This window comes from Schistocerca nitens, chromosome 5, assembly GCF_023898315.1.
Source record: "Schistocerca nitens isolate TAMUIC-IGC-003100 chromosome 5, iqSchNite1.1, whole genome shotgun sequence".
In the NCBI taxonomy this organism is placed as follows: Eukaryota; Metazoa; Arthropoda; class Insecta; order Orthoptera; family Acrididae; genus Schistocerca; species Schistocerca nitens.
In genome coordinates, this window is record NC_064618.1 from 755,119,990 (window position 1) to 755,135,151 (window position 15,162).

Consider the following 15,162-nt stretch of genomic DNA (forward strand, 5'->3'; position numbering starts at 1 on the left):
GTGTCAGACCCACCATACTTGCTCCGGACACTGCGAGAGGGCTGTACAAGCAATGATCACACGCACGGCACAGCGGACACACCAGGAACCGCGGTGTTGGCCGTCGAATGGCGCTAGCTGCGCAGCATTTGTGCACCGCCGCCGTCAGTGTCAGCCAGTTTGCCGTGGCATACGGAGCTCCATCGCAGTCTTTAACACTGGTAGCATGCCGCGACAGCGTGGACGTGAACCGTATGTGCAGTTGACGGACTTTGAGCGAGGGCGTATAGTGGGCATGCGGGAGGCCGGGTGGACGTACCGCCGAATTGCTCAACACGTGGGGCGTGAGGTCTCCACAGTACATCGATGTTGTCGCCAGTGGTCGGCGGAAGGTGCACGTGCCCGTCGACCTGGGACCGGACCGCAGCGACGCACGGATGCACGCCAAGACCGTAGGATCCTACGCAGTGCCGTAGGGGACCGCACCGCCACTTCCCAGCAAATTAGGGACACTGTTGCTCCTGGGGTATCGGCGAGGACCATTCGCAACCGTCTCCATGAAGCTGGGCTACGGTCCCGCACACCGTTAGGCCGTCTTCCGCTCACGCCCCAACATCGTGCAGCCCGCCTCCAGTGGTGTCGCGACAGGCGTGAATGGAGGGACGAATGGAGACGTGTCGTCTTCAGCGATGAGAGTCGCTTCTGCCTTGGTGCCAATGATGGTCGTATGCGTGTTTGGCGCCGTGCAGGTGAACGCCACAAGCAGGACTGCATACGACCGAGGCACACAGGGCCAACACCCGGCATCATGGTGTGGGGAGCGATCTCCTACACTGGCCGTACACCACTGGTGATCGTCGAGGGGACACTGAATAGTGCACGGTACATCCAAACCGTCATCGAACCCATCGTTCTACCATTCCTAGACCGGCAAGGGAACTTGCTGTTCCAACAGGACAATGCACGTCCGCATGTATCCCGTGCCACCCAACGTGCTCTAGAAGGTGTAAGTCAACTACCCTGGCCAGCAAGATCTCCGGATCTGTCCCCCATTGAGCATGTTTGGGACTGGATGAAGCGTCGTCTCACGCGGTCTGCACGTCCAGCACGAACGCTGGTCCAACTGAGGCGCCAGGTGGAAATGGCATGGCAAGCCGTTCCACAGGACTACATCCAGCATCTCTACGATCGTCTCCATGGGAGAATAGCAGCCTGCATTGCTGCGAAAGGTGGATATACACTGTACTAGTGCCGACATTGTGCATGCTCTGTTGCCTGTGTCTATGTGCCTGTGGTTCTGTCAGTGTGATCATGTGATGTATCTGACCCCAGGAATGTGTCAATAAAGTTTCCCCTTCCTGGGACAGTCAATTCACGGTGTTCTTATTTCAATTTCCAGGAGTGTATATGGCTCACAATTTTAGACGAACAGTTGGTAACAGGTAGGTTTTTTAAATTAAAATACAGAACGTAGGTACATTTGAACATTTTATTTCAGTTGTTCCAATGTGATACATGTACCTTTGTGAACTTATCATTTCTTAGAACGCATGCTGTTACAGCGTGATTACCTGTAAATACCACATTAATGCCAGCCGGTGTGGCAGAGCGGTTCTAGGCACTACAGTCTGGAACCGCGCGACCGCTACGGTTGCAGGTTCGAATCCTGCCTCGGGCATGGATGTGTGTGATGTCCTTAGGTTAGTTAGGTTTAAGTAGTTCTAAGTTCTAGGGGACTGATGACCTCAGAAGTTAAGCTCCATAGTGCCCAGAGCCATTTTATTTGAACCACATTAATGCAATAAATGCTCAAAATGATGTCCGTCAACCTCAGTGCATTTGGCAATATGTGTAACGACATTCCTCTCAACAGCAAGTAGTTTGCCTTCCATAATGTTCGCACATGCATTGACAATGCGCTGACGCATGTTGTCAGGCGTTGTTGGTGGATCGCGGTAGCAAATATCCTTCAACTTTCCCCACAGAAAGAAATCCGGGGACGTCAGATCCGGTGAACATGTGGGCCATGGTATGGTGCTTAGATGACCAATCCACCTGTCATGAAATACGCTATTCAATACCGCTTCACCCGCAAGCGAGCTATGTGACGGACATCCATCGTGTTGGAAGTACATCGCCATTCTGTCGTGCAGTGAAACTTCTTGTAGAAACATCGGTAGAACATTACATAGGAAATCGGCATACATTGCACTATTTAGATTGCCATTGATAAAATGGGGGCCAATTAGCCTTCCTCCCATAATGTCGCACCATACATTAACTTGCCAAGGTCGCTGATGTTCCACTTGTCGCAGCTATCATGGATTTTCCGTTGCCCAATAGTGCATATTATGCCGGTTTACATTACCGCTGTTGGTGAACGAAGCTTCGTCGCTAAATAGAACGCGTGCAGAAAATCTGTCATCGTCCCGTAATTTCTGGTGTGCCCAGTGGCAGAACTGTACAAGACGTTCAAAGTCGTCGCCATGCAATTCCTGGTGCATAGAAATATGGTACGGGTGCAATCGATGTTGATGTAGCATTCTCAATACCGACGTTTTTGAGATTCCCGATTCTCGCGCAATTTGTCTGCTACTGATGTGTGGATTAGTTGCAACAGCAGCTAAAACACCTACTTGGGCATCATCATTTGTTGCAGGTCGTGGTTGACATTTCGCATGTGGCTGAACACTTCCTGTTTCCTTAAATAATGTAACTATCCAGCGAACCGTCCAGACATTTGGATAATGTCATCCAGGATAACAAGCAGCATACATAGCACACACCCGTTGGGCATTTTGATCACAATAGCCATACATCAACATGATATCGACCTTTTCCACAATTGGTAAACAGTCCATTTTAACACGGGTAATGTATCACGAAGCAAACACCGTCTGCACTGTTGGAATGTTACGTGATACCACGTACTTATACGTTTGTGACTATTGAAGTGCCATCTATCACAAAGCGAAAAAAGTGGTCCAACTAAAACATTGATATTTCTTTACGTACTACATGAATATGTAATTAAAAAAATAGGGATTCCTATTTCAAAAAACGCAGTTGATATCCGTTTGACCTATGGCAGTGCCATCTAGCGGGCCAACCATAGTGCCATCTGGTTTCCCCCTTCCAGCTAGATGGGTTTCATTCTTCTGTAATATTTTTGTTTTGTGCTTATTTTGTGAGATATTTGGCCCGGTCAGTATCAATGGACCACCCTGTGTGTGTGTGTGTGTGTGTGTGTGTGTGTGTGTGTGTGTGTGTGTGTGTGTGTATCTTACTGTCCCACTCCTAATCCATACAGTGGAAACATATTTGCTACCAATACCTCTAACCAAAACTAACTTAATCCCAACATTGAACCTTTCCTTTCCCAGTTCATACCACCATCTGACCATGGCCCTCACGCTCTCCCACCTAACCACCTCCTGGTTATCTTACAGGAATTCCTCAACTTCAACTTTGCCATACTATCTAGTGTACCTTCACTCACGATCTGCTTGATTTTGGAGATCACACAGCTATACAGTTCACAGACCCACTTATAGAGGCCAACTGAGCGATGTGGCGCAGTGGTTAGCACACTGGACTCGCATTCGGGAGGACGACGGTTCAATCCCGTCTCCAGCCATCCTGATTTAGGTTTTCCGTGATTTCCCTAAATCGCTTCAGGCAAATGCCGGGATGGTTCCTTTGAAAGGGCACGGCCGATTTCCTTCCCCATCCTTCCCTCACCCGAGCTTGCGCTCCGTCTCTAATGACCTCGTTGTCGACGGGACGTTAAACACTAATGTCCTCCCCCCCCCCCCCCTTATAGAGGCCACCTGAGTTGCCCCCTTGGAGCACTCTGGTGAGCCACCAAAGTGATCGCAAATGAGTGTGTGTTCAGTGTTACGTGCAACCTGTACTTCGTTGTATCTTACGTTGGCTCTATAAAGTGCTATGTTCCATAAATCATGTTTGTTCGTGCTATACTGGGGAATGAAGGATGTGTCTGCAAGGATAAGTCCCTTCTGCATAGTTCAGAGAAGCTCATGGTGGAGGGAAGGATCCAGATGGTCCGGGTTGTGAAGCAATCATTGAAATTGAGCATGTTGTTTTCAGCTGCATGTTGTACTATGAGGTGGTCAGCTTTGTGCTTGGCAACAGTTTGGCAGTGGCCATTCATCCTGGTGGACAGGTGGTTGGTAGTCATATCAATAAAAAGCTGTGCAGTGTTTGCAGTAGAGTTGGGACAAGACATGGTGGCTTTCACAGGTGGCCCAGCCTATGATGGGATTGGATAAGCCTGTGACAGGACTGGAGCAGGAAGTGCTGGGTGGATGGATGGGGCAGGTAAGGTAGTGGGTTGGGAGTGTGAGTTGGAATGGCACTATCCTTCTCCATGTCCCATCGCAATAACATGAACATTTCAGTGGAAGAAAGAACAGCCATCCACAGTCTCAGGAGAGACCCTGATTTAATCATCCTTTCTTTAGACAAAGGCTGTACCACTGTTGTGATGAAGCACATTGATTATCCGACACAAGGTGTGTACCAGTTGTCTGACTCCTCGGTCTACAAGTGCTGCCACAGTGATCCCATCCCAGATGTCCAGCATAGCCTCCAATCGCTACTCAAATCCTTAGGCCCACATCAGAATCCTTCCCCTAAATCCATCTCCCTTCTCACCCCAACAATCCCCCCACACAGTGACCTACGCTCTTCCCAGCAATTCTGGTTACTGTGCACCCACTGAAAGAATCTCTGGTCATGATGCTCAACACCTCCAACCAATTTTCCATAGCGTTACCTCTCGTACTGAAGATAGGAACAACTTCCTTCACCAACTCTCAACCATCCTCACCCCATTAGCACTTGTATTTATACGCATTGTTATTGAGTCCACCTCCCTATGCATTAATATGTACCACACCCAAGGCCTTCCCGCTATCGAACGCAACCTCTCCCAGTGTCTTTCTGACTCTAAACCTACCACTTCATTTCTATCAGCTGCATCCTCATACATAAATTCTTTTCCTTTGAGGAGAAAATATGCAAACAAACCTGCAGCACAGCCAAGAACACCAACATGATACCTCCTTGTATCAGTCTGTCTATAGGAAACTTACCTAGCCTCCCAAAACTTTAAAACCCCGTGTTTGGTTCAGGTTCATTGATGATATCTTCATGATCTGGACCCAGTTCCAAGACACTGTACTCTCATTCCTCCACAACTTCAAAACCTCTCCCATACAGCTCACCTGATGCTCCTCAGTCCAATGTGCCACCTTCACCTCTCTGATGCCTCCTTCTAACCATCAATAGAACCTCCATTTCAACAGTTCTCATACCTTTCACACCAAAAACTCACTTCCATATAGTCTCATAATCATGGACGGTGCATCAGCAGTGACAAGAATTCCCTTGCACAGTATGCTGAAGGTTTCACTAAGGTTTTCACAGACAGGCACAGTCCCTCAAACCTAGTCCACAAATGTATTTCCCATGCCATATCTCACATTCCCCTAATTCTCCTACCATCCCCAAGAATCAGCTGCATAGGACCGCCCCCTTCATCACCGAATAACGTCCCAGACTGGAACAACTAAACCGTTCCTTTGCCAGGCTTCAACTATTAATAAACATGCACGGAAATGAGGAACTCCCACCCTGTTACAGCCTTATCCTATCCTATCAGAGGCAGGAACTCCTGTAAAAGCAGCCTAGTCTTATGCAAGCTCTGCTGCAGTTTTTGTACAGCATTTTCTGTGGGCATGACCACTAGCCAACTGTTGATCCAAATTAATGTCTACTACCAAACGTTGGCACAGAGTAGAGTTGATCACCCAGTGATGAACATACTACTGAGCACAAGATGCTAGATTTCAATGGCTGATTCACAACCCATGCCATCTGGTTCTTTGCCCCCAGGACCATCTTTTATAAGCTATGTAAATAGGAGCTATACTAGCAATGCTGTAATACTCCTGATCTCAGTCTCCTCTACCCAACCACCAAACTGTCATCCCACCAACAGTAGTCTCCCCTTCCTTTATTCTCTCCAATCCACTCACCCACATCATAGTCATTATACACTCTCGTATTCAGGATGAGAGTGGTTTGTATCCCCCATCCAGCCATCAGCATTTAGGTTTTCTGTGGTTTTCCTAACTCATTCACAGTAAATGCCAGGATACTTTCTATGATATTGTTAATTTCCTTCTCCAATCTGAGCTTAATGCACCACTTCTAATTACCTGGTTATGGACAGGGTGTTAAACCCTAGTCTTCCCTCCTTCCTTCTTGTAGTAGACAAGTGCAAAGTGACCCTACCGTTTTATACATCCTGAAACATTTTTGTTGCTTCTATTCTGTTACAACAATAAGAATTATCAGGCAAATAACTTCCCTTAGTTGATGAGTTATGAAGATTTGCATTCATGTTGAATGTGGCAGAAATGTAGGACAAATCATTAAAGAATTTTGCCAGAAAAAACCATGTAGAGGACAGCAGGTAAAAATTTGTAAATACGAAATAGAATATTATTCAAGGTCAGTACATCAAGTGACTGTGAGTCTATAGTCATGCATGAAATGCAAGAAATATCCAGTAAGAACCACTAAAGCAGGCAAGCTGGGAATTCGCATTCAAGGAGGTCATGACAAAAGGTTAAGTTACACATACTACTGATTTCGTATACTATTTAATAAGGCATCAGAGGTTTCTTAATATTTGTTTATTTATTGAACGTGTGTATGTTAACTTCATAATTTTTCACAAATTATGCAATTGTGGCTTACTTTCATTTTTTCAGGAACAAGAATTGTTCTTTTTCCATGAGTTGAGTGCAGGATCTTGCTTTTTCTTACCAAAAGGAGCCCACATATATAACACTCTTATTGAATTTATAAAGCAAGAGTACAGGAAAAGAGGATTCCACGAAGTTGTGACTCCAAATATTTACAATTCCAAACTTTGGCAGACATCTGGCCATTGGGCCCACTATGCAGTAAGTTTACTTATTTGTACATGGAATGTAAAAGATTATGATTCAAACATTTGTACACAAGTTCAATGGAGCAATAAGCATTGCAAGCTGTTTCAGAAATTCCATAAATCCTCATTCAGAAAGTGAAAAAGTTCTGATAAGGGACAATGCTCATCTAAACGAATGCCATGGTGGTTCCTTCAAATATGATACAGCATTTTTCGTCCCAGTGATGTACTGTGTGTGGCCTTCCATGGAAAAATGTTTATTTTATTTGGATCATTTCTTTACCATGAAATAACTCAAGTTTCTCATGGATGTTTACTGTGAGTTAATGCTAGTGCATTGTTAATATGTCTCAAGGAATCTTAGATTTGATCTCCCCCCCACCTCTCTCTTCATTGAAAAAACCAGCAAAGATATTTTATATTGGTTAGTAACAAAGATTGTGCTTCAGTTCTCTCTTCTGCTATAGACTAGTTCTAGATTAAAAATTGACTTAGTAAGATGAACAACAGTACTTCAAAATTCAGAATAATTTTCCAGAACCAAATCTTGTGAATATTTTGATTAAAATTGGAAACATGTTCAATAAATGTAATAGTTAATACAAAGGATTTCTTGTTCATTGTGTCTTCTGTATTGACTGGGCAATATATTGTCAGTTCACAAATTCCATATATCTGCACAGTATCAAGAGTTGTGATTATATGCCTTAGAAATGGCTATTCATTAGCTTCCTCCATATTATTAATATTTCCAACAGGAAGATGTTTTGTGGTTTCTCAAGTCTGTTATTGCGAACCATGGCCAATCATATCAGCATCAGCTTATGGTGTTTGAATGGTGCATAGCAGTGCACAGCCATCCATCTGCAGTACAGATGTGCACTTACACAGTGGTTGTGCCAATGCCAATATGTTCAAGTAAATCACAGCAAACTTGAAACATACAAAAACAAGCCAACACATCACATTCTAATTGATGATAAACAATTATGCATAAACGTATCAGAATAAATTACAAACATTCAATGTGCACACAATGTTTTTTTCTTCTGACATGCATCCAGATTCTGAGGAGAGAATTTGCCAACTGGGTATTAAACCTTAGTCCTTATTATTCCTATAATTTTTTGCAAATCAAAAGACCTGTGAATTGTAGTATCTGTAAACTACCAGTGAGTGGTGAGCCCAGTTTGAAAGATTCAGTACAGTTACAAATTCACTTTTAATTGTTACCAGCACAATACTACATTTGTAAATTTCTTGTTTAAATGTGCTGCTGGTTGGAGATAATGGTGTTTAATAATACTGTAACTATATAATTCAGCACTGGTTTCATGTCTACAATGAATAATTTTGTTTTATCTCCCCCTGACAAGCAAGGGAACTACCAGTAAACTTTGAAGACCTTTTACTAACCACAAAATTGTTGAGGCTTTCGTGGCCACTTGTTGACAAACTGCCTATTGGCTTCTGTCTCGGGTTCTTCGGCCGACGTTCATCTAATGATTTTTCTGACGTTTCGCCAGCACGAATGGCTGGCATTGTCAAAGCTTCACCCTCCATTGCCGGTGGTGAACTGGAGCCGAGCTCGCGGGCGCAGGCTATATGTACCTGGCGCGCCAACGTCCGAGGGCTTCTCCGCAGTCATTTCCGGTGCGGTTCTCCTCTTGCTACCTGCGACGGTCGTTCGCTGCAGTACGGGAAGCCAGGATCCGTTGACCTTAAGGCTTTCCTCTTTCTTGTTCAAACTGTTCACGTGTTTTTGTATTTCTACAGCTTCTCTGAACAAGCGCGTGTGATAGTGCTTCTCTACAGCCAGAACTTCCGTGTCGGCGAATTTTATTACATGGTCGGTCTCATTCAGTGCGTGCTATGCCACGGCCGATTTCTCCACCTGCCCCAACCTGCAGTGTCGCTTATGCTCTTTGATCCTGGTGTTAATGGATCGTCCAGTCATTCCGACATAAACTTTTCCGCATGTGCATGGTATGCGGTATACTCCCGACATTGCAAGTGGGTCTCTTTTCTCCTTCGCCGATCTAAGACACTCTTTGATCTTCCTTGTCGGTTTGAAAATCGTCTTTACGCCATGTTTGCGCAATATACGGCCGATTCTGTCCGTCACTCTGGGAATGTATGGCAGAAAGGCCGTACCCGACAATTCTTTTTCCGGTTCCTTACTTCGCCGAGGGTTGGGCTCTGTTACACTTCTAATATAATTTGTGGAGTAACCATTGCTCCTCAGGACAGTTTCCAGGTGTTGCATTTCTCGTTTGAGGTGTTGCGGCTCACATATTCATCCTGCTCTCGTTACGAGCGTACTAATCATGCCTCTTTTCTGGCTCGGGTGGTGGTTTGACAGTTTGTGCAGGTATCGGTCCGTGTGAGTCGGTTTTCGATACACGCTGTGTCCCAGATCTTCGCCGTCCCTTGTGACCAGAACATCTAGAAATGGCAGTTTCTTGTCCTTTTCTACTTCCATGGTAAATGTTATGTTGGCATGGAGGCTGTTCAAGTGACTTCCTAAGACACTTGAACAGCCTCCATGCCAACATAACATTTACCATGGAAGTAGAAAAGGACAAGAAACTGCCATTTCTAGATGTTTTGGTCACAAGGGACGGCGAAGATCAGGGGCACAGCGTGTATCGAAAACCGACTCACACGGACCGATACCTGCACAAACTGTCAAACCACCACCCGAGCCAGAAAAGAGGCATGATTAGTACGCTCGTAACGAGAGCAGGATGAATATGTGAGCCGCAACACCTCAAACGAGAAATGCAACACCTGGAAACTGTCCTGAGGAGCAATGGTTACTCCACAAATTATATTAGAAGTGTAACAGAGCCCAACCCTCGGCGAAGTAAGGAACCGGAAAAAGAATTGTCGGGTACGGCCTTTCTGCCATACATTCCCAGAGTGACGGACAGAATCGGCCGTATATTGCGCAAACATGGCGTAAAGACGATTTTCAAACCGACAAGGAAGATCAAAGAGTGTCTTAGATCGGCGAAGGAGAAAAGAGACCCACTTGCAATGTCGGGAGTATACCGCATACCGTGCACATGCGGAAAAGTTTATGTCGGAATGACTGGACGATCCATTAACACCAGGATCAAAGAGCATAAGCGACACTGCAGGTTGGGGCAGGTGGAGAAATCGGCCGTGGCAGAGCACGCACTGAATGAGACCGACCATGTAATAAAATTCGCCGACACGGAAGTTCTGGCTGTGCACTATCACACGCGCTTGTTCAGAGAAGCTGTAGAAATACAAAAACACGCGAACAGTTTGAACAAGAAAGAGGAAAGCCTTAAGGTCAACGGATCCTGGCTTCCCGTACTGCAGCGAACGACCGTCGCAGGTAGCAAGAGGAGAACCGCACCGGAAATGACTGCGGAGAAGCCCTCGGACGTTGGCGCGCCAGGTACATATAGCCTGCGCCCGCGAGCTCGGCTCCAGTTCACCACCGGCAATGGAGGGTGAAGCTTTGACAATGCCAGCCACTCGTGCTGGCGAAACGTCAGAAAAATCATTAGATGAACGTCGGCCGAAGAACCCGAGACAGAAGCCAATAGGCGCTTTTACTAACCACTTTATAATAGCTTTCTTCTACCTACAGCATACTTAACTAACAAGATATAGTTTCTGTGACATTTGTACATATTTTTCTGTGAGGCATTTAGATACTTGTGAATACTTGGTATATTCACATTTTTAGTAGTTTTTGACATTGGCTGCTAACAAAAGACAGAATGTCTTAAATTGAAAGTACAGTACTACTGGAAGCTTTAAGAACCCAGAGCTGTCCACCTTTTTGAGTTGCAAGGACAATAACAGTGCATGGCAAAACAATTGAGATTTCACAACAAATGGCTCTGTCTACATTTGCTACCACATAGTATCCATTACATGTTCTGACATTCTTCAAACTGACCCTGAATTGAAATGTTCGTGTTTGTTGCAGGATAGAATTTGAGTTTGGTTTGTGAAGATCATAACTATTTTTTTGTATGATAGGAGACCAGCTGCCTTCTTAGGCTCGTTGCTGGATACACTTTTGAATGTGGCTCTTGTCATATTTAGCATGGGTAAGAGAAGGAAACATAATGTGGGGAGTTTCCTAATATTGTGTAATTTTCCCCTCTCCTATTGATTAGTGGTAAACAGATTACAGTACTCTCAATTTACGTCAAAGACAAGAATATTTAGATGACTCATTCTTTCATGGTAAAATCTATAAAAGTTTATGGATGAACCAATGAAAAAATATGAAATTCAGTCATTCATAACTGCTTGCAGTTTTAGTTTTGTGGCCTTTTTTTTTTCTTTCTGCCAGAACTAGCAATTGAGTTTTACTCTTCAACTCTTTTGTTCTAGTTCTTAGTTACATTCCTCATTTCTGTTACAGGAAAATATGTTTTCATTTGATGTCGAAAAAGAAAAATATGCCCTGAAGCCTATGAATTGTCCAGGACACTGGTAAGTAGGGAATTGTGCATATAAAGTACCTAAATTAGTCATTGTGATACTAATATGATGGCAGATATTATGGATGAAATAGGATACCTATATCATATCATACACACGACTAAATACTTTGTATCAAAGGTAACACTGAAACACCATGATGCTCATGGCCAAAATTAGTGGTTTGGGCAGCTTCTGCAATAATTACCATCTCAATATCATTTGTAATAAATTATTGGGTATAATCATTTACTGTTCTTCAGACTGTATGTTGTCAATGGACGAAGAAATTAGAAAATTGTACCTACTGAAAGTGCAGCTGCTTATAACATTACAGTGGTACATGAAATACATTCTAAGCATATGAAGAATACTTAGTATTTATTAATTAAGGCATTTCTACCATCTTGGTCTGTAATTGTTATCCTTAACTGAGTAAAACACATTTTCTTCTTTTGTTCTTACATCCATATATTAAAGGCACTGCTGTACAATTATTAGTTAATTATTTCAGTTTCGTAAAAGATATTTTATGTTAAAACAAATGCATGTAAGGTGGTCATAGTTTTGCAGTGAATATTTACAAACAAACTCATTTTTCACAGCGAAATGTTCATGTAAATTCAGTGCGCACTGCTGTCTCCAGTGTGTCTGAGGATGCTTTGTCTCACAGTAAGCGTATAGTAATAGTCGTCAAAACATGTTGCGCACAACATCAATGTTTTTGGGACAACTGTTGCAAATCAGCATTCATTAAATTCATCACTGACAGACTACAACTACATAGAAATTCTACAGACCTATTGTAAACAAACTTTTGTGAAGGTTATAGATTATCAAGAGTTAAATTAAGCGATTCGAGGCATTGTTGTTGAGCTTGGCCTTTACGTAAATCATAAAAAGTCCTTCCATCAGAAATCTTCAAGAAAAAGTTACATTTTTTACAACACTGGTTGAATAATTTGTTGGCATTGGGAGTTAAAAGAAACAATTTTGACAATAACAATGACAAATTTTAAAACAATAGTAACATCACATGACATTAGTGCCGTCTATTGCTCATTTGTAAAAATTCAAAGGCAGCAGTCGTATGAGCTATCAGGCAGCTATACGTTTCATTTCTTGAAAATTTTCTGTAGGTGTTGCCATTCACGCAAACTACATATCTGTGTAATTATGGTACAAAAAAGATTTGGCAGAATGTACAGGGTGTTTCAAAAATGACCGGTATATTTGAAACTGCAATAAAAACTAAACGAGCAGCGATAGAAATACACCGTTTGTTGCAATATGCTTGGGACAACAGTACATTTTCAGGCGGACAAACTTTCGAAATTACAGTAGTTACAATTTTCAATAACAGATGGCGCTGCAAGTGATGTGAAAGATATAGAAGACAACGCGTCTGTGGGTGCGCCATTCTGTACGTCGTCTTTCTGCTGTAAGCGTGTGCTGTTCACAACGTGCAAGGGTGCTGTAGACAACATGGTTTATTCCTTAGAACAGAGGATTTTTCTGGTGTTGGAATTCCACCGCCTAGAACACAGTGTTGTTGCAACAAGACGAAGTTTTCAACGGAGGTTTAATGTAACCAAAGAACCAAAAAGCGATACAATAAAGGATCTGTTTGAAAAATTTCAACGGACTGGGAACGTGACGGATGAACGTGCTGGAAAGGTAGGGCGACCACATACGGCAACCACAGAGGGCAGCGCGCAGCTAGTGCAGCAGGTGGTCCAACAGCGGCCTCGGGTTTCCGTTCGCCGTGTTGCAGCTGCGGTCCAAATGACGCCAACGTCCACGTATCGTCTCATGCGCCAGAGTTTACACCTCTATCCATACAAAATTCAAACGCGGCAACCCCTCAGCGCCGCTACCATTGCTGCACGAGAGACATTCGCTAACGATATAGTGCACAGGATTGACGACGGCGATATGCATGTGGGCAGCATTTGGTTACCTGGACGGCTTCGTCAATAAACAGAACTGGCGCATATGGGGAACCGAAAAGCCCCATGTTGCAGTCCCATCGTCCCTGCATCCTCAAAAACTACTGGTCTGGGCCGCCATTTCTTCCAAAGGAATCATTGGCCCATTTTTCAGATCCGAAACGATTACTGCATCACGCTATCTGGACATTCTTCGTGAATTTGTGGCGGTACAAACTGCCTTAGACGACACTGTGAACACCTCGTGGTTTATGCAAGATGGTGCCCGGCCACATCGCACGGCCGACGTCTTTAATTTCCTGAATGAATATTTCGATGATTGTGTGATTGCTTTGGGCTGTCCGAAACATACAGGAGGCGGCGTGGATTGGCCTCCCTATTCGCCAGACATGAACCCCTGTGACTTCTTTCTGTGGGGACACTTGAAAGACCAGTTGTACCGCCAGAATCCAGAAACAATTGAACAGCTGAAGCAGTACATCTCATCTGCATGTGAAGCCATTCCGCCAGACACGTTGTCAAAGGTTTCGGGTAATTTCAATCAGAGACTACGCCATATTATTGCTACGCATGGTGGATATGTGGAAAATATCGTACTATAGAGTTTCCCAGACAGCAGCGCCATCTGTTGTTGAAAATTGTAACTACTGTAATTTCGAAAGTTTGTCTGCCTGAAAATGTACTGTTGTCCCAAGCATATTGCAACAAACGGTGTATTTCTATCGCTGCTCGTTTAGTTTTTATTGCCGTTTCAAATATACCGGTCATTTTTGAAACACCCTGTAAATAATACTGATCCATAGTGAATTTTTTGCAGAAACCAAAGTAGAGAGTTTTTATAGACTTTGATGCATTGAACATGAATATCATGATTAAAATTGTCTCCTTACCCAGTGTTACAACTTTATGTTTCACATATATTGCTGCTGTAATCAATAGGACATATACAAGTAGTCCAATGCCCTGTGTACTGCTGTTCCGTGGGAGAAATCTCATGGTGGAACTGGTCACCGTGCTCATACATGAATGCACCACAGTGCTCAGGGAACACATTTTCATCTTCAGGGTCATGTTGCAGTCGATGGCCTTATAAGTGTGAATGAGTTTTTCCACGAGGTTCCTGTAATTTCCTGTAATTGTGGAAGAACAATTTTGTTCAGAATCACAAGAGGTTCTTCTTCACTATTTTTTGACCCAGGCCATTCCCTCTGTGTGTGATGTTTTTATTTTGCATGACTGTCCCACTCGCACAGTAGCAGCATGCTTAGTGTAATCCTCTTGCGTATCCAACAACATTGCAGTGAATTTAAAGTCTCCACATACCAGTCATTCATGCTTATTGGAATTAAAACAGTTTACAATGTTCTTTAGCTAAGACAGTTATATGCAACGTGGATGGATGGTCGTTCAGTACTACAGTGTAACAATATTGGTTTCAGGTTATTTTTGAGCCATCTATAAATTGTCTCCACATATCTGGTTTGTATGTAATGTTCAGGTCTTCCAACAAACTGTCAGAGTCACTGCTGATTGTAACGTTGCCTTCAGTACTGAAATGACACTCAACTTTTTTCAGACGATCCTGAAACACAGACAAACGTACTGTGTCAGAGAGGAGATTTCACTGCTGTAGGTTGAGACCCAAGATTTCAGATTTATGCTTTGGAAGATCTAAATCCTTAATCAGATCACTTGAGTTCACACTGTGTGGTTCTACAGGTGTCAGTGTAGGTGTAAATGCAGGGTCAGTGTAACTGACAGATGATCGCGCTTTTT

General features: G+C 43.7%; 1 protein-coding gene across 5 annotated transcripts in view; it reads left to right on the forward strand.

Moving 5' to 3' along the window:
- The window catches only part of LOC126259333 (threonine--tRNA ligase 1, cytoplasmic), a 177,152-nt gene that overhangs the window by 131,495 nt on the left and 30,495 nt on the right, over positions 1-15,162 (forward strand). For all 5 annotated transcript variants that reach the window (XM_049956036.1, XM_049956032.1, XM_049956035.1 and 2 more), the window contains 2 exons: positions 6,783-6,977; positions 11,379-11,449. In XM_049956036.1, the coding sequence (XP_049811993.1) occupies positions 6,783-6,977; positions 11,379-11,449 (266 nt within the window). The remainder of the gene's footprint in view (positions 1-6,782; positions 6,978-11,378; positions 11,450-15,162) is intronic.